The sequence below is a fragment of the Centruroides vittatus genome, unplaced genomic scaffold (genome assembly GCF_030686945.1).
Source record: "Centruroides vittatus isolate TY-2023 unplaced genomic scaffold, ASM3068694v2 contig_260, whole genome shotgun sequence".
Classification (NCBI taxonomy): Eukaryota; Metazoa; Arthropoda; class Arachnida; order Scorpiones; family Buthidae; genus Centruroides; species Centruroides vittatus.
Window position 1 is genome coordinate 167,846 of NW_027121652.1, and position 19,058 is coordinate 186,903.

General features: G+C 38.4%; 1 protein-coding gene across 1 annotated transcript; it reads left to right on the forward strand.

Moving 5' to 3' along the window:
• Window positions 1-2,557: 2,557 nt before the first annotated feature.
• On the forward strand, window positions 2,558-3,785 carry LOC136971523 (E3 ubiquitin-protein ligase SIAH1A-like). The gene is made up of 2 exons (XM_067265983.1): window positions 2,558-3,385; window positions 3,603-3,785. The coding sequence occupies exons 1-2, from the start codon at window positions 2,558-2,560 to the stop codon at window positions 3,783-3,785; spliced, it is 1,011 nt and encodes a 336-aa protein (XP_067122084.1).
• Window positions 3,786-19,058: the final 15,273 nt, after the last annotated feature.

The window sequence follows — 19,058 nt, forward strand, 5'->3', positions numbered from 1 at the left end:
TATTTTAGAGTCGCTGCATCAAAGCCGGTTAGATACCACGAACGTTGCCGAAAGCACAGGAGTTGATCGACCCGCAACTCCGTCCCAACCTACACACAACTATGCTCTCCGAAGCCAAGGACCAGTAAGCGAATATCCCTGGGTCCTTCCCAGATCGTCGGGAATTATACCGCCGGAAGTGGGGGCGTTGCGGGAAGCGAGACTGCCGAAATGACTCAGCAAAGCGAGGGCCACCCGCGGCTGCCACCTCCCACTCCGACTGGATTATTTGGCAATTGTAAATGGTAGCTCCTCTTTATTGCGAAAGAGAGGCTATCATCTCCTAAGCGGAGAGAGGTCCATTGTAAATACGCGTGTTCATTTAAACAAATTGTCGCGAACCGGGACTAGTAGTAATGTAAGACTCCCTTTTTGATAGATGACGATGGAAAAATCCGTAACAATATATTTGTTCGTGCTGATAAGTTACATTGTGTATGAAGTGTCAACAATTGTGCCCGCCTTGACCAAAGGTGTCGTATTTCTTCACCAAGGAAACTTCCTCATGACCACGAGCCAGTGGACCATGGTTATAGAAATATCGTTCGAAAAATATGACAATTACCTTCGTGGATTACATCGTCACCTGTCCTCTTTAACTCCGGTCGTCAGAAGAGGGAAACAGAAGCAAGATGATCCCATGAAGCCCTTATGGACTCTAGCCGACGCGGAGTTGACAAACTTACAACAATCCCTCGCCGACTTCGAGGCGGAATACAACGAATTAAAATCCACCGTAACCCTAGGAAATCCCTCTCGAGCAAAACGAGGATTAATCGACGTCGGAGGGAAAATCTTAAAATTCCTTTTCGGAACCGCTACCTCGGAGGAGGTGGAAACAATGAATAGCAGGATAGACAAACTATCCCGCAACCAACAAAAGTTCGTACACATATTAGACGCCCAGACAACCGTCATGAACCAAACCCTTCAAGCGGTCAAGGACAACCGGAAATACATCGATATGATGATCCGACGACAGGACTATTTAGATAAGGAACTTCAGGTATTCAGTTACACATTCGTCGTGAGTACTGCACTTCGATACGCCGAAAATGCCGTCATGGAATTCCGAATCGGCATCACGAACCTAAGACAAGCGATAGAGATGCTAGAAAACGACCGACTTAGTTCCTATTTCCTGCCAAGGTCACAATTGGTAGAGGCGTTAACGGAAGTAAACAAACACTTGCCCAGCGGGATTTCGCTGATCGAGACTTTAAATGAAGACAATGTCTTTAAATACTATCAATGGATAACCACTACCGCTGTAGCACTTCCGTCAACACTAAGAATTTTCGCAAAATTCCCACTAATTACTCCGGAAGGATACTTTGATCTATACGAGGTAGTGAAATTCCCCGCTTATTTCCCTATTTCGAAGACATTTGCTCATTATCAAACCGAATATCCGTACATCGCCTTGTCCAGGAATCGGCAGCTTTACATGCTATTGGAGGCCCACAACTTGCAAAAATGCACAAACGGCTTAACCACTATCTGCGCACCGGAAGTTGCAGTCTGGAAGCTTCCGTATCAATCGTGTGAATACGCCTTATTCATGGCAGACGAGCCAACTGTAAACCGACTGTGTAAAAGAAAGGTGTCAGTTTATCCAAAACCAGTGTTCCGCCGTATCGACGAGGAAGGAACTTGGATATACTCCACCCCGTCACCTTTAAATTTAGTCATCGAATGTAGTCAACTGAGAAACCCACGACGTTCACCAGTTACGATGATTAAGCTAAATAACACAGGAATCTTTAAGTTGCCCATGACTTGTTCCGGCCACGTACCCGGCGTGCGACTCACGTCACACTTCCAATCACGGACTTCCTTTAAAGTTACACTCCGAAACCACTATGTGATACCAGCAATACCGGACGTTCTCAATCTTACGGAAGCGAAGATACTACGGGACTATATCCAAGAAAACGTCACCTTAAACGTCCTTCGAACCAACGAACACGATTGGTCATTGGAATTTCCGGGATGGAAATTACGAGATATAAGCCGAGAAATAAAATCAGTTAACACGGATATTCTCTCGACGACACCGAGTGTGTTAAACTATCCCGTCTCAGCATGGAACACGATCCTCATAGCCTCTTGCGTTACTGTTCTGGCGACACTTTTAATCGCTTGGGGATGCCGCAAACTATTACGCTGCATGGGAACCCGAAGATCTGCGAGTCCTTACCCCTCTTTCCGACGGGAAGAGCGAATAGAACCGGACGCCGTGGAAATGATCGAACTGATACCCGTAACTGCGGAAGCCGGACCATCGTCGGGTATCCCGGAGGCAAGAAAAGACGAAAGGGAGAAGTTAACCGTAGCCAAACGGGAAGAGGTAGTGACGCCTCCCGTCAGAATTGAGACCATTCCTACCCAAATGAGACGATTATAGAACGGCGCGAGAGAATTAAATCATCTTAAATAATAGTATTTTATGTTGTCCGTGGCTTAGAAAATTTCTATTCAACCCAACTTTCTTTTCCTTTTGTGTAGAGACGAAAATATGGAGGAAGATCAAGTTGTGACGCCCCCCATGGAAACATCAAACCCGGAACAAGATCCGATCCAGGAGTCACCTCCAGATCCTGCCCTGGTCTCCCTATTTGAATGCCCCGTCTGTTACGACTACATGGAACCCCCTACCTTCCAATGCCCGGCCGGACACACGATATGTTCCCGATGTTCGCTGTACGTCCGTCAATGCCCGCTTTGCCGGGGAGAACTCAGGAATTACCGTAACTTGACGCTGGAGAGACTAGCCGAAATGGTGGCCTTGCCGTGTGTCTACAGAGGTAACGGCTGTCCGAAAACAGGACTTGTTCCAGAGAGAAAGGCCCACGAACAGGATTGCCCGTATCGAACGTGCTTATGTCCATCAATGGACGAAGTCTGCACATGGGAGGGCGTGTATCAACAGGTGATCCCCCACCTGACGGAACGACACCCTCACATAGGTCACATAAATCACGACGCTGTCAAGTTAGTCCTCATAGGGTTGGAAGCAACTCAACCCCTCGTATGGATAACACATCTCCACTGTCATCAGCGAGACTTTATTGTCCAGGTTTTTAAAACGGAAACCAGCGATGAAAACTCTCCCGTTTATATCATTGTACAGAATGTGGGAAGCCGACAAGAGTCGGGCCGCTTCCTGGGAAGAATCGAGATTCGCGGGCGCGGTAAGACGATGCTTTGGGAGTCCACTCCTCAGAGCGTAACCGACGATCTAAAGGCCACCCTACGAATGAAGGACTGCTTAACCCTCAACATAAAAATGTTGGAGAGAATGCTCGAGGATCACATTTTGACGGTGATGGCGACCATTTACCCAGTGGGAACATATAGGGGCGGCGAAAGGCCCGAAACAAACAAAGCGGCATAAAGGACCCTAACGCCAGGAAATACGGACCTCCTCTTTATGAGAAGGCAACCCCAATCGCGAATAGAAACCGATCTCCGAAAAGAGACGGGGGAAGAGAGGAGAGAACCCGCCAATAAAGGACGCCTACGTCATTAACCAATAAAACCTTTTTCTTTATATTTGGCAGACAACGAAAACAAAAGCACGAGTAGACAACATGGCAGAAGCAGCCGAAACCTGGGATTTGGAAGAGTTGGATTTAGATACAGTGGCCGAACTTTTCGGGTGGAGTGACGAAGAAGAAGAAGAAGAGGAGGAAGAAGTTCCACGTGTGTCCGACGGCGGTGCGGCACGCTATCGCTCGCGTTAGAAGTGCCCCCGACGAGGCTATTCCGGAGATGGTGGTCCTACCCCTGCAGGGAGAGGTGGACCCTGAAGTAAGGCGGGAAGTGGAGGAAGCGGCGAGGTACGCGGCGCAAAGGGCGAAGCATTTTCAAGAGAGGAAACTCCGGGCCCAGAGCGACCAACGTCGTGAGGAGGAAAGAGGACAGGAGCCTCTGAGAACGGAGGAAAGGGGGGCTTTTTCCCTTTGGGCTCCGCGAGGCATGGGAAGAGGCCTCGGAATGATGCGGGAGCTCCCCCAGCGGTATCCACAAGAGCGGGACCAGAGGTGCCCAGCGGCGGGGAGAGCCAGGGGCTGGTCTCCGAACCCGCGATGAAATGCTTGCCGGGCGGGGACCCCTCGGAGACCGGAGAAAGAAACCCGGAGGCCCCGACTTCTGGATGTGCCGTATGTGTTTTCTTCTTTTGTCCTTGTTCGTCTATCATATTGTATTCTTTGTAGTGTAGTTTGAAATTCTGTTTGTCTATATATATATGTTTTATATTAAATCCTTTTTTTGCTATATGGTCCGTCTAACAATTAACACAAAAATTGATCTGTCGCGAACAAGAACGGAGACGGTGGTCGACAAGAGTAAATGGAACTCATCGGGGAGAAGTAAAATAGGATCACTACTTCCGGCAAAGTGGAGATCGAACTGGCAGCCGAGCTGCCAGGTAAAATGTTGCCAAAATGTAAGCAACATTTTTAAAAGGGCGGGAGCCCTGTGAAGATCCTAAAATGGCGCCGAGAATTCGGTTGTTTACAAGATCGCTACCTCGGGAAATTTCGGAAAGTCAATCGGAGCAAGAACGCGCATCGGGCTATAAACCGGACATCTGTAAAGCATTTCTTCTAAAACAAACACAACGCGGTAATAAACGACGAAGGGAATGTCGCGGTGCTCGTATACAAGAGTCGAGATGTAAACAATTAACAAAAAAGGGGAGAAAGAAGAGAGACAGATGGTCAAGGTCACCTGTAGACCATATGAGCCCGGGATCGTCGCGAAGGGGGGGGCAGCCACAGAACGTTTGGCGGATCGGTTCAGCCCGATGTCCGCGAGAGGGGGCAAACTGTGTAAATTATGTGAGTAGCTGTCAACGCCCGGGCGCCGTCCCCGGCCGAATTTGGTTTTCGTCTTGCTTAGAAACAGTAGACTGACCAATCGAAAAAAGGAAAAAGGGACTTAAGACCAATCAAGAGGGAAGATTCGGGGGAAAATCGTATAAAAACCCCCGTATCAAGGTCAGAAGGGGAGACGACGGAGCTTTCTACCCGGAAGTGGACGACGGTACTCCAACCAGCCACCTACTCCTTCGCCGACGTCCGTCACCGACCCCATCGGACTCTCCTACCCGACTGCCCCGGGGCTTTACCGACGACTCCGACAGCATTCTCCGATCGCCGTCATCCGGAGCGCCTTCTGCCGCAGACGATCTAGATCGCATCTTGTACTGTAGGCCTACCTTGTAAGTTTGTTTTGAGGTTAAAATAAACGGTTATTGTAAGACACTTGTCATCTTTGCCTCTGCCGCCACCACCCACATACGATCGGTCCCTAGGTTTTTCCTGACGTGCAATTAACTAATTGCCCCCATATGTCGGCAGCTTACAGTTTTTAACTGGCAGCACTGGCGCGACAATGAGAGGATACTTAAGGACGCGCCAGTATTTGAACAAGACTTTTTTCCCATCGTGAGTGGTAAGTTTTGCTTGTTTTTCTGAAAACTGTGTTGTGCTGAATCGGAACATTTTGAGATGAGATTAACTTCCGAAATATAATGTTTTTTGTTTTTATATTCTTCAATATATTTATTTTGTTTGTGAAAAATACAGTAAGGAAATAATTTTAAAAAAAATTTGTTGGTCTTAACATTGACAAGCGGCACACAACAAAGAGAAATTTCAACATGGAATAGATTAATTAAACAAAAGAAATTAACTCCTCCTGAATTTAAATTAACCCCCTCCCTCCGGATGTTTTTCTACACATACTCATTCTTCGAGGATCCTTCGAAATTTTTAAGTGCAAAAGGGGGTCACGGACCAAAAAGTTTGAGAAACACTGATCTAGAGGATAGTTGCTAAAATCAAATATGTCAGGAAGATTGTTTTTAAAATCGAGATAAATATCGTTGGTAAATATCTCTAAAATTAGCGAATCGGTGTCCGTGTACAAGAGATTAACATTATTTTTATAGTAATTTTTGAAAACATTGTAATATGTTTTATACATGTGTAGCTTACTCGATTCTAGCACACAAAAACCTATATATAGTGGTTTATTGAGCAGTAAATTTGATCTCTTTAATCTGAAAACGGCACAATCTTCATTGATTATTTGAAAATTTTCTAGTGCCGGATCGTTCAGATATTTTTTACATTGATCTTTATTCAATCCAGCTTTTAAATTAATTTGTTTACGAACATTTTGCATACATTTTCCATAGAAACTATTATTCATTAATTTAAAAAAATTTTTGTCAAATTCACTTTTGCTAGCTTTTCTTTTTTCATTGTTAAAAAAAATATATGGACTTAAGTATGGTGCTTGTTTAAAAGAAAGAATTCTATGGATTTTTTTAAAAATTAAACCTTTCTCTAGATAAAATTTTAAGTTTTCATAATATGTAATATAGTGCGATTTATCTTTTAAAGTGGGAACCAATTTTTTGATATTACTGTTAAATTTTAGATTTAAAGAAGATAAAAGCGATTTTTGATAGGTAGATAAATCTTCAAATTCTACTTTTTCATGGTTTACAGCTAAAGGTAAATCGTTATGAAGGTTATGAAGCGAAACTGGATACTCTAAATCTACTTCGAGTATGTATCCTATTTCGGATTCCGAAGAAACATTTTTAACATTAAATTCATCAATTTCGGATTGTCGTAACCAACGAAACTCCGAATATGGGAGATATTGAACCATACTTAATCCATATAGATTATTGCTATCAATTATCACTATATAACTATGAGGTTTCGAATTATCATAAGTTTGCGATAAGTAAGGATTGTTCGCCTTAGAATATCTTTTTCCGACTAATGACACCCGCCTCGAATTGCGGATTCGATATACAGATACATATCCAAATCAGTAAATAGATCTAGTTCTATTTTAGCCATTTTTAATCCAGCGATAAATGTAAGATTTGGAGAAGTTAAAAAATGAATTGGATCAAGACCGTAATACTTTAATGATAAATTACGAAAATTTGTAAAAACATCTGCAAGTAAAATTGTATCAGTAAATTGATATAAACGCAAATAATCTAAAAATTTTGTACAGTTAAATGCTTTCCATACAAGATGAGCTAAATCATATTCTTCTGAGCTTATATGACTTCTAGTCAAATCGTTGTAAAACGATTTCTTATCCGGTAAAGATTTATTATTTAATTTTAAAGAATCATTGAACCAACTATAGGGGAAAATACCCTTTTTTTTCAATAGATACCTATTTTTATTACTGGAAAAAAATGATTAAAGATCGGAAATTCGTAGTTTGACTTTACTAAATTATCAACTAAATTTGCTAAAGAAAAATTTAAAAAATTGTAACTGTCCAAAAATTTATAGCAATCTAAAGTATATGTAGTATATTTTTCCATATTGACAGGAATAATTTTAAGAGAGGATATATACTTTTTAGAAATATCTTTTAAAATTAGATGTGAATCGTAACCGGAAAAATTGTGTAGAACAACAGGGATAAAGGGTTTTAGGTTTAAGTTCAAATTACACGCCTGGCAAAGGATCTGACGATAATTACCGTTTAAGTGATTATGGTCAATTACGCTCACATCATTAGGGGAAAACTTTCTTCCACAAATATTACATTTATCTCGATTAATAGAATTTGGAATTGTACGACGATCTAATGGAATATTCAGTTTTATTTCTTTAATAAGGCGTTCTGATAGTTCTTTTAGTCTAGCTAGAAAATTATCTATAACATTATCTCCACAATAAAATTTAGAATAGATAATTGTATCGTTTTTACCCAAAACAATCATTGCATAACAAATTGGTTTATGAATTTGCGTAACAGTACTAAAACTAGTATCGGTCGATTGCATAGCATTAGAAACTGTTTCTGTTAAACATTCAAAGTCACAAAATATGACTATGGATGTTTAAGCATCTTAAAAAATTCACTAAATTTAAGAATAGAATTTTCGACTTTAGGAACTGATAGTCTTTGAAATTTGAAATTTGTACATATTTGTCTATGTAAATTTAAACTTGATTCGCGATGAAAACCATTTAAACAATTTTTACAATAGTAATAAAGCGATCTTTGTTTTTTGTGTAAAAGTCTATTAAAGTTCCGAATTAAAAAATAATGATCTTGATATAACAATAGATCTACACTTTTATCGAATTTAAATTTACTTATATAATAAGGAAAAACAATATCCTTATAACCATATACATTAATACAAATAGCATTTGATTTCTCAAAAATCGATATTTTATCTAATGAAACAGGAAATTTTAAATTTGAACAATTAATAAATTTTAAATATTTTCTATAAGTAGATACTTTATTTTTATTATTTGCGAATGGAAAAATAGATGCAAGAATGCAATAAACAAAACATTTATCGTCTTTACAATGAATATTTAAAAGACATTTTTTGTTTTGTAATTTTTTGGGTAAAATTATAGACCCACAACCTCCAACACGACCATTATATTCCGATCTATGAACATCTATAAAATCTAATTTATATATTATCCATCCACTACCAAATGTAACAGCAGTTGATATATCTCTTAGAATTTTTTCTATTGCATTCTCAATATTTTTCCAAGCTAGAAATGGAGATAAAGTTCGTTCAGCATTACTTGTAAAAAAAAATCTTTAAACTCATATTTATCTCCTGTTTCTATACATTTATACATTATAACCTTAAGGCTTACAACAAATCGAACTCTATAATCATTTCCAAAATTCGTAATTATATTAAATAATTCAGATTTTATATCTCTGAAAAAAATGGTTGGATCAACATATTCGAGATTAGATTTTCGATAACACTGTAAAAAATTTTAAAATGCCGATTCTACTAACAAAAACATTTTTAATTTTTTACCTCTACTAGTTTATGATGAATCAATGATTTCTAGGTGACTTTCATTAATTTCAATTTTTCTGTCTTCTTGAAAAGAGAGTGATGTTTTCAATAGAAAGAAAGAGAGAATTTCTGTTAAAAAAAATCTATCAATTAAATTACATCATTTTAAAAAAAATTATTTTACGAAGAATTTACTTACATGTAAACTTTCAATAATTTATATGTAATCTTCCAAATATTTTTGAACAGCATTTAAAGCTTGTAGAAAAAAATGAAGTTCTTTCACAGGAATGTTGAACCGATTTTGAATCTCCCCTTTCGCGGAGGTCTTTGCTAGACAAATATAGTGATTCTGTTGGAATTCTTTGATTTCTAAGTTATAACCATGTGATATATAGACAGAATATGGTGGAATTGCTTTAAAAGTTGGTTCGTCTTTCGAAATTACTAAATCATATTTTTTCTTTTTCTCTGTTGATGCATCATCAATTTTAGCTAATTTTCGTTTTTTCGGTACAAACGGGTTATCAATAACAAATAACGATTGTGAATCTATAAAAAAAATGAATAAGTATGAAAAAAATAATTTAATTTTCTTATTTAAAAAAAAAAATCAAAATCTAAAGAGATACTAACTTACCTTCCATAGACATTTTCTTGCTTGGATTGTATGTAGAGAGAAAGTCGATAAAGAACGAAGTAACTGAACTAAAAAATCTTGTCTATTCCTCTCGCTTTTATATCGTTTTTTTTTGTAATAATTCTAGTAAGGGTTATTAAACTTTAATGTAAACTAATTATAGTAATTTTAAACCAATAAGGGTTATTAAACTTTGATAGTAATTTTAAATAAACCAGTGGAGACAAATTATAAAGCAGGTATTGTAATTTTTAATATGATCTTCAATGAAGTATAAAGCGGTATTGAAATTTTTTTAATACCAATTAGAGAAAATCGGACGAATTATAAAAGAAAATATTGTAATTTAATAACAATCAACTTATACTAATGACTTGAAAAAAATCAACAGAATACTTGAAAACATGGTATATAAAAACACACATTTCTACATGTGATGCTAAGTTTTAAAACAAAATTTTTCTGTTTATTCGAATCATGAACGGCTTAATGGAAAAAGTAAACTATATTAAATATAAATTAAAAATCAACAATAAAATTTATAATGGATTGGAAAAAAAAGAAGAATGTATACCCGTCAAAATGCCTCCAATAGATCACAAAAAAAAAATAATTTTTAAAAACGAAAATGGGAAGTGCATTATGTTAAAAAAACAAGGTAACTACCTTTTTTTCTATTTTAGTAAAAATTATTTTTTAAATAAGATAATTGATTTAGTTAATAATTTCCAGAACATCCTGATCCTTAATGGATTTATTATGATATAAAAAATAATAATAATTCACAATTTAATTCACACATTTATGCGGATTTGAAAGCGTGGGATTATATCGTTTTTTTTTGTAATAATTCTAGTAAGGGTTATTAAACTTTAATGTAAACTAATTATAGTAATTTTAAACCAATAAGGGTTATTAAACTTTGATAGTAATTTTAAATAAACCAGTGAGATAAATATGAAATAATAATCAATGGAAATACATTTAGGAAATTTACTAATCAAACATATTATAGCGAAATTCCGATAACAATTGTACGAAAAAAAAATGATCATATAATAATTGACAAATTTGGTGAATTTCTTATGTTATTTAGTGAAGGTGAGTATCTTTTTCAAATTTTGAATAATATTCTTTTTTAGTTTTCTTAAAAAAACTTAATAACATTTTTTTTTCTTCCAGAATCCCAGGCATAAAAAGAGTGAGTAAAATATTTCTTTTTTTTCATACATAGATCGATACTAATTTTTTTAAGAGTTAATAAAATCATTTTAAAAATAATCTTTTATTAAACTAGCACTATGTTGATTATATTTAATTTTTTAAATCCAAAATAATATATTAAAATACAAAAATGATATTTAATATTTTTGTCAGCAGATGTATGGAAAAAAAATGATATTTTGTCATAGAATTAGTAGTATAGAAGCAGTAAGTAAAATATTTCTGTTTTTTTTTTCCCATACATAGATCGATAAATCGAACACTAGTTTTTTCTTTTTCAGATTCAATAAAAATATCTTTTTTAAATTTTAAAAATAATCTTTTTATTAAATTAGAGCTACATTGATTACATTTAATTTTTAAAATAGATTTAATCCAATATTACATTGGTTACATTTAATTTTTATATTATACGGTAGATGACCAAAACGGAAATTATTCATTACAAAAGATTTAACGTAAACGTGGTTGAACAATTTTGTGAAAGGATGCAATTCTCTTAAATGGGCAGCGTTTATGGTCGGCGCTTTTAGGCGGTTATTAATTAACACTTTACTATTTTTCAGGTAAGATTATTAGATTTTTGCGTGATGTCGAAAAGGAAGACTTATTCTCCGGTTAGTCAAACGGATAGTAGATCTAAGGTGTTCCATCCTGAGCCTTTGGAAGAAACGAGGATTTTGAAACTTCTTCAGGGAGAATTGGACATCAAGGATGGGATATCGTTATTAATTCAATTAAATTTAAAACAGAACTCGAAATTGGAAGGAATGATTAACAAAATTGATAGAATTTATTCCTGGGTGGAAAATTTGGATGAAGCCATTGTGAATTTAGAATCGAGAATCGAGGTTCTAGAGAAAAAACTCACTCATGATGCCGGTAAGATTGTATCGGTCGATGGAATAGACTTAGAGAAAAAATTGGCTGAATTTACATTAAGTCAGGAGCGGTTTGAGTGTTTTTTAAGACGTAATAATTTGATAATTTCTGGATTACCTGAATCGGAAAATGAGAATTTGCCGGTTAAGGAAGTAGTGTTGGAGTTTTTTCGTGATAAATTAAATGTCGATCAGGTCAGTTTGGACCGGTGTTACAGATTAGGGCAGCAACAGATGTGTGAGGTCGCCGAATTCGTGATTTCCAAATGTCAGGACTTATCGTATGTGGGGTGAAGGAAAGCGAGGCAAATAGCTGCAGTGACAAACAAACCCGTTTATTTACACTAAGTCTTACAATCTAGTGTGTCTTGCGTGTCTTGTCTTCTGGTGGCTCTTGATGGTTCGGTTGTTGGCCCCGGGGCAGACAGTTGATGCTCGACCGTGGGAGGTTGTGAAGAATGGTGAAAGCCCGAAGTTCAATCGGATGGTGTCCAGGAGGGGAAGACTTGGCCACCAAATGAAAAAAACTTCATCACAAACATAAAACTTCTAAAAGCATTGGAGAAGTTTCTTCAAGACAGTGGTGTTCTAACCATACAGAACAGTAACACAATAAATACTTGCAACAGTCAAGCGATAGACATTAGTGAAAATAAAAGTGACAGTGACTGGACTACTTCCTCGAGTGAAGAAGACTGAAGAGACCAGGAAAAATTGTCTAGTGCTTCAAAGAGACACGTAACGATGTAAATTTGTAAATATGTTATCGGTTTTTGCAGTTGACATCGCTTATTTATTAATCTCTATGTTGATGTAAACTGTAAGCAACTCATTTGAAGTACACTGTAAATACGTTTTTGACAACATTGTTAATTTTGATAGTTGTAATAAGTATTACATCGATGTCATCTTGTAAACGAATTGAATAATATAATATTGTTATTTTGTTAGAGCCATCACTACCTGGCTATGAATCTTTATGCTTTCATTTTATCTTAAATTCGATACAAATTTTGTCATTATTGAAATAACATAAATTGTCATGTTTACACTTTGTAAACGGATTATAGATATATCCGTGTTTATTGTATCATCAAAATATTTAATTTTGTATTGTAATTATTTGCCTTTTTAAACCAATTCTAGGACCATTGTCGGGTAATAATGTAATTCAACCAAGAAACGCACATTTACCTCACACCTGGGGAAATTATGTCCGGCGTACTTCAATTATTGTATACATATAGTGTTAATGTACCTGAAACATTTGTTAATATTGTAAACTAACAATTATTGTCTATATAGCCATAAGTCTGGTGTTGTATATAATGTATGATATCGATTAATTAATTGTTTACTGTTATTTTTACTACGCAGCCAAGTCAGGCTGTATCTTTTATGTAACCATTTTAATGTTATGTATTCCAATGTAAATATGTTTTTATTTTAAATGTATGGCGATGCAGACGCCCATGGGGATCCGTGGGACCCCCTGGTTACTCCTTTTCCCACTTTCCTATTTCTCTTTATTTCCTCTTCCCTCTAGCTTCTTATCTTACTTAACTCTTCTTTCAGTTTCTAATAGGGCCTAAGTCCGTCGCTAAATACGGATAGCCCTCTAATCACCATTTCATCATAGTGTCATAGTAAGTGCCCGGGTGGCACCCCCACCCAACCTAAGGACTACAGGCCTATCAGCCTCCTTCCCATCTTGGGGAAGATCCTCGACAGGCTGATAAACAGCAGGATCCTTCGCCACCTTAGAACTAACAATCACCTTAGTTCCCACCAACATGGTTTTACCCGCTCTTTCTACCAACCACCAACATGGTTTTACACCGCTCTTTCTACCATTGTTGAACACATACAAAATGCGAAAGAAGAAGGTAAGCACACCCTGCTTATCTCTATCAACTTCCAGGGTGCATTTGACAATTTATGGTGGCCTTCTATCCTTCGGCAGCTCCAAGCTTATCACTGCCCACGGAACCTCTTCTCGGTCTGCAGTAGCTTTCTGGAGGACCACCAGGTGGGTCGGTTTTCTCCCACATTCAACTATGTTCATCGTGTCACCAAAGGCTGCCCCCAGGGCTCCATCTCTGGCCCTGGCCTATGGACTATTGTGCACAACGATCTACTAACCACCCTCAATGGCTTGGACGATGCCCTCATCCAAGGTTATGCCGATGACACTGTCATCCTGGTATCCAACCAAAACAGTGGTAATCTCCCTGTCCTCGGTAACAACATCCTCAGCAAGGTGGCAGACTGGAGCAACCATGTGAAGCTCCCCATAAATTACAGTAAATCTTCCTACATCATCTTCTCTAAAAACACTCCCCTCCAGAAAAGCCCGAGGATCCACATTGATGGCAACCGTCTCCAAAGGAAGACTGAGCTCACCTATCTTGGTGTGGTTCTTGAACATCAACTTCAGTGGACAAGACACATCGAGACGGTCAGCGCTAAGGCGGCCCGGGTTTCTAATGCCCTCTCTAGTATAACCAAGAACACCTGGGGCGTCGGCTGTCAGGCTGCCCGGCACATTTATTTAGGAGCTATCGAACCGATTCTCCTTTATGCTGCCCCCATCTGGGCAGCTGCCACCAAGAAAGTATATTCACAACGGAAACTCTTCAAGGCCCAGAGGATTGCTGCCCTACGTATCTGCAGGGCATATCGCACGGCCCCTACCTCCGCCCTGCTTGTCATCGCCGGGCTTCTTCCGGCCCACATCAAAGCCAGGATGCTCATGTGACTGTGGCACACTAATAATCACTCAAAGGACTCCTGCAATAACTGCAAAGACTTCTTACTGACTCTCGACCCACAGCTCAAGGAGAACCTGAATCGATACAAGATCGAAAGTAAATCCGTCAATTCAAATAGTTATCAAGAATATCCTTGGATTCTGAATCGGGCCTCCCATTCCCATCAAATGGACATCTCTATCTACACGGATGGCTCACTCCACAGTGGCGGTGTTGGTGCCGCTTTTGTTCTGTTTAATCACAGAAACAACACTACTCACAGGTCTGGGCATTCAGGCTGGGACCCCACTGCTCTGTTCCACAGGCCGAGATCCTCGCAATCTATAAGGCTGTGGAACACGTGTACGAGGAGTGGTTCCCCCATCAAATAGACATCTGTGTCTACACGGACTCATTGACTGCTCTTCACTCCCTCTACAGTCCATACAACAGAAGTGAAAACATTTCAAAGATTCACCACCTACTTTCTACAAATACGCACCGGCACACGCTTCACTTCAAGTGGATTCGTGGGCACTCTGGTGTCCCCGGCAATGAGGCTGCGGACCAGCTTGCAAAGCAGGCTGCCAGTTCCAGCCTCATCTACTCTTACAGCAAGATCCCCAGATCTAAAGTTAAGCTCTGGGCTTACGACCAGGCCTTCAAACTGTGGCAACGTGAATGGGACAATGGTGTTACGGGGAGAACAACTTATGAATTTATCCCAGACATTGGTGATAGGTTAAAGTGGACTTACTTCACCCCAAACTACCAACTGACACAACTAATCACCGGGCATGGCTGCTTCAATGCATACCTGAAGAGATTTAACATCAAATCTACCGTTACCTGCCCGTGTGATGACTCTTCGATTCAAGACACCAGGCACCTACACTAGGACTGCAAGTTCTACGAGCAACAACAGATAAGGCTGATGGGCAAGGTACTCAAGAATAATTACAGCTGGCCCTGCTCACATAGCAAGCTACTTAAGGACCGAAACGTCTACAGTGCCATTATCGCCTTTCTGAGATCAACTGCAGCCCTCGACTCTCCTAATGCCCATCAAGGGAACAACCAGCACCAACCAAAGACCCCACCTCAAGGGCTCCTTCCAGGTAAGCAGGCTCCATCTCATCCTGTGGCATTCTGGCTTTAATTACTCTGTAACTGGTTTCTTCTGTACTTTGTATCTCTGTGTAATTCGGTTTATTACATATCATGTACTTTATGTATCCCATTGTAACAATTTATTCCTATGTTACTTTCCTGTAATTTTGTATGCTTGCTCTCTGTATAAATTTTTACACCTATGTTTTCCTCTTGTACCATCTCCCCAATTACTTGTACGGTTTACCTGGCCATTTATTCTTCGTGAGTTTGTTTTGTAACGGCCGTATTTTAATCTTTACCTCCGCGATTACCTCTGTTTTGTCTTGGCTCTGCTATTTGTACACCTGTATTTGTTTACTCTTCTTCGTGGCATCGTCATGTCTCAGTTCCAGTTTGATGTATATCCCTACTTCCTTATATTGTACACCTGTCCTCGCGCATTTCTGTTTCTTGGTGTCAACGCCGCGACCTCTGTAATGCCCTTGGCTACGCCAATTATGTTTTTGTATATATTTTTTAAAGTTATGCATCTCTCTACATTGTATTGCATTTCTTCGGTTAATTATCCATGTAACCTACATATTTATCGTCTGTATATATTTATTGTATCCTCTGTTATCCATTGTAACCCTTACCTTTTATAATGGCTTCCCGTTGTGGCTCACGACCTCCCCTCCTTCATCTCCTAACTTCTCTTCCCACCTTCATCCCCTTGGCCTCTGCCACCAATCACTTTCCTTTCCATCTAAGACCTTCTCACTTCATTTCATCCTCTTAGAGGAAATACCTTTGAGTAACACCTCCTAATCACTTTCCATAACTATAACTACCTATATACCGTCATTTCCCAAAAATAAGCCCTATCGTGATTTTCGGAACTTTTTGTAAAATAAGACATCCCCGTAAATAATCCCTAGTTAAAATAATGTGATAAAAAGAATTCGTTAAAAAATGCTGTTGATTTATTAAGTATGAGTAATAATATGTTTAGCTTTCCTAATACTCGTATTTCAGAGTAATGTTTGAAACAGAATATTCCGAGAAATTAATTGTTTACCTCTACAGTTCGTTTCAAATTAATTCTTGGAATTTATCTTAACCCGAGAGGGGTCACATGACCCATTCTGACCCGCACCCCCTATTTCATGATCGACTGAATTGTTAATTATTAAGTTTTACCGATGTGACTCACAGTAGCTTTCTAAATTTATTGTTATCATCAAAACATATCGGCGTTACTCAGTTTTTCAGAACGCGTTAAGAGATAATTGCTCTTTGGGGTCATGGTGACCCACAGCGACCTTTATAGGTTGTTGACCTTTGTGACCTCACCCGGGTTAAAAATACAACATCAGGCAGCAGTCTACATTGAGCGACAGTGCAGGTATACAACGTTCATTCATTTCAGTCTTGTAAGTCTGATTATTTCCTCATACGTAATTTTATTTAAAAATAAAGTGAATAATTTTTAACCCCAGTTAAAATGAGTACAAAACGAAAGAGCTATTCCATTGAGTAAAAAAGGGAATCATAGAAGACTCCAGTTAGTTAGTTAGTTCTAGTTTTTTGGCACAAGAGCCATACAGGCTATGCTGCGCCATGACAAATGGTAAAATTAAACAAAGCTAAATATATATATCACAAGGCGTCAATACAACACAAAAACACAAACAAACAGAACAACGCAAATATAAATATATAATAAATAAATAAATAAATAAATAAATTAGTTAACTTAAATCTCTCTATTAATATTTATAACTTTCAAAAAGTTCAGTATCTTATCAAGATTTGGCCTCTGGCCCAAAATCTCTCTCAAAGTTGCATTTCCAAAATGCTGTCTGCGACTCTGGTCAAAAGCAACACAGTTGCAAAGTATATGTTTAACACTTAAAGTACAAATGCAATACTGGCATACTGGCTGGTCATCACCCTTCAAAAGGTATTGATGAGTAAGCCGAGTATGTCCAATTCTCAGACGAGTAAGAATGACTTCAGATCTCCTATCATACTGTTTCTTGTGTGTCCAATTTTCTATTATAGGTTTGATCTCGTAAAGTTTATTGTGGACTTGTTCGTTCCACACATTTTGCCATCTCTCTGCTAGTCGTTTTTTAACAACCAGCTTCAAGTCACCTCCTTCAATAAACATTGTATGCTGAGAAGGACTTGCTGACTTTGCAGCTGCATCAGCTTCTTCATTCCCTTTTATACCTACATGGCCTGGGACCCAACAAAATTTTACAAAAATATTACTTGCAATAAGATGGCAAAACAGTTTGCGAATTTTAATCACTATAGAGTGAGAACTAGGTTCATGTGAGATCAAAGCCTGAAGTGCACTAACTGAGTCAGTGTAAATAACACAGCAACGATGACCTTTCCTAATTATATATTTTAAGGCTAGGTAAATAGCCTGCACCTCTGCAGTAAAGATGGAAGAATTCGATGCAATTTGTTCTGCCACGATCTCATCCTGGCAGACAAAGGCTGAGCCAACGTAATCAACCGATTTCGATCCATCAGTATAAATAGGAATTAAATTCCTGTCGTGATGTTGAATTTCTGCAAAGTGCTGCCTATAGATGTAGTCCGGGGTGGATTCCTTAGGAAACTGCTTTAAGCTAATGTCAACATTTATCGCAGGAGTTGACCAAGGTGATATATTATCGACCTCGGCCTGTGAAATGTTGCTTGTGTCCAGGTCAATCGTGCTGCTTACATTCTCCATTCTAATGTCAAATGTAGGGACACAACTTGGGCGAGCTGTAAATAATCTTTTCAGCTGAGTATCTGATACTCTACAATAAACTGAAGGTTTAGCCAAAGATTTCTGTTTAATGTAATAGAACAAAGACAACTGCTCTCTCCTGAGAGATAGTGGGGGCTCATAAGCATCTACGTACAAACTTTGGACAGGAGAAGTTCGAAACGCACCAGTGCACAAACGCAATGCTTGATTGTGGATTGGATCCAGCATCCGAAGAGTAGATTCTCGCGCAGAGCCATACACAATACATCCATAATCAAGCTTAGAGCGAACAAAAGCTCTATATATTCTGAGCATTGAACATTTGTCTGCTCCCCAGAATGAGCAGCATAATACCTTTAAAAGGTTCAGAGATTTTAAACATCTACTCTTCAAATTGCGCAAGTGTGGTAAGAACGTCAATTTATGGTCAAACACGACACCCAAAAATTTTGCTTCGTTGACCATTGGGATTTTAACCCCATTTAGGTAAATTTCAGGGTCCAGATGCAAACCACGCCTTCGGCAAAAGTGAATGCACGACGTCTTCTCTACGTTAAAGCTGAAACCATTGGTCTTGGACAAATTGTCTATGCGATTTACAGAGGTTTGCAGTTGTCTCTCAATAAAACTCATATTACTAGACTGGCAGGAGATCTGAAAGTCATCCACATACAGAGAGTGTTTCACACTGGGAGGGAGACATTTAGCTATGCTGTTAATTTTAATTAGAAACAGAGTCACACTCAAAATAGAACCTTGAGGAACACCTTCTTCTTGTGTGTAAGGCCTAGATAAAGTTGTGCCCATCCTGACT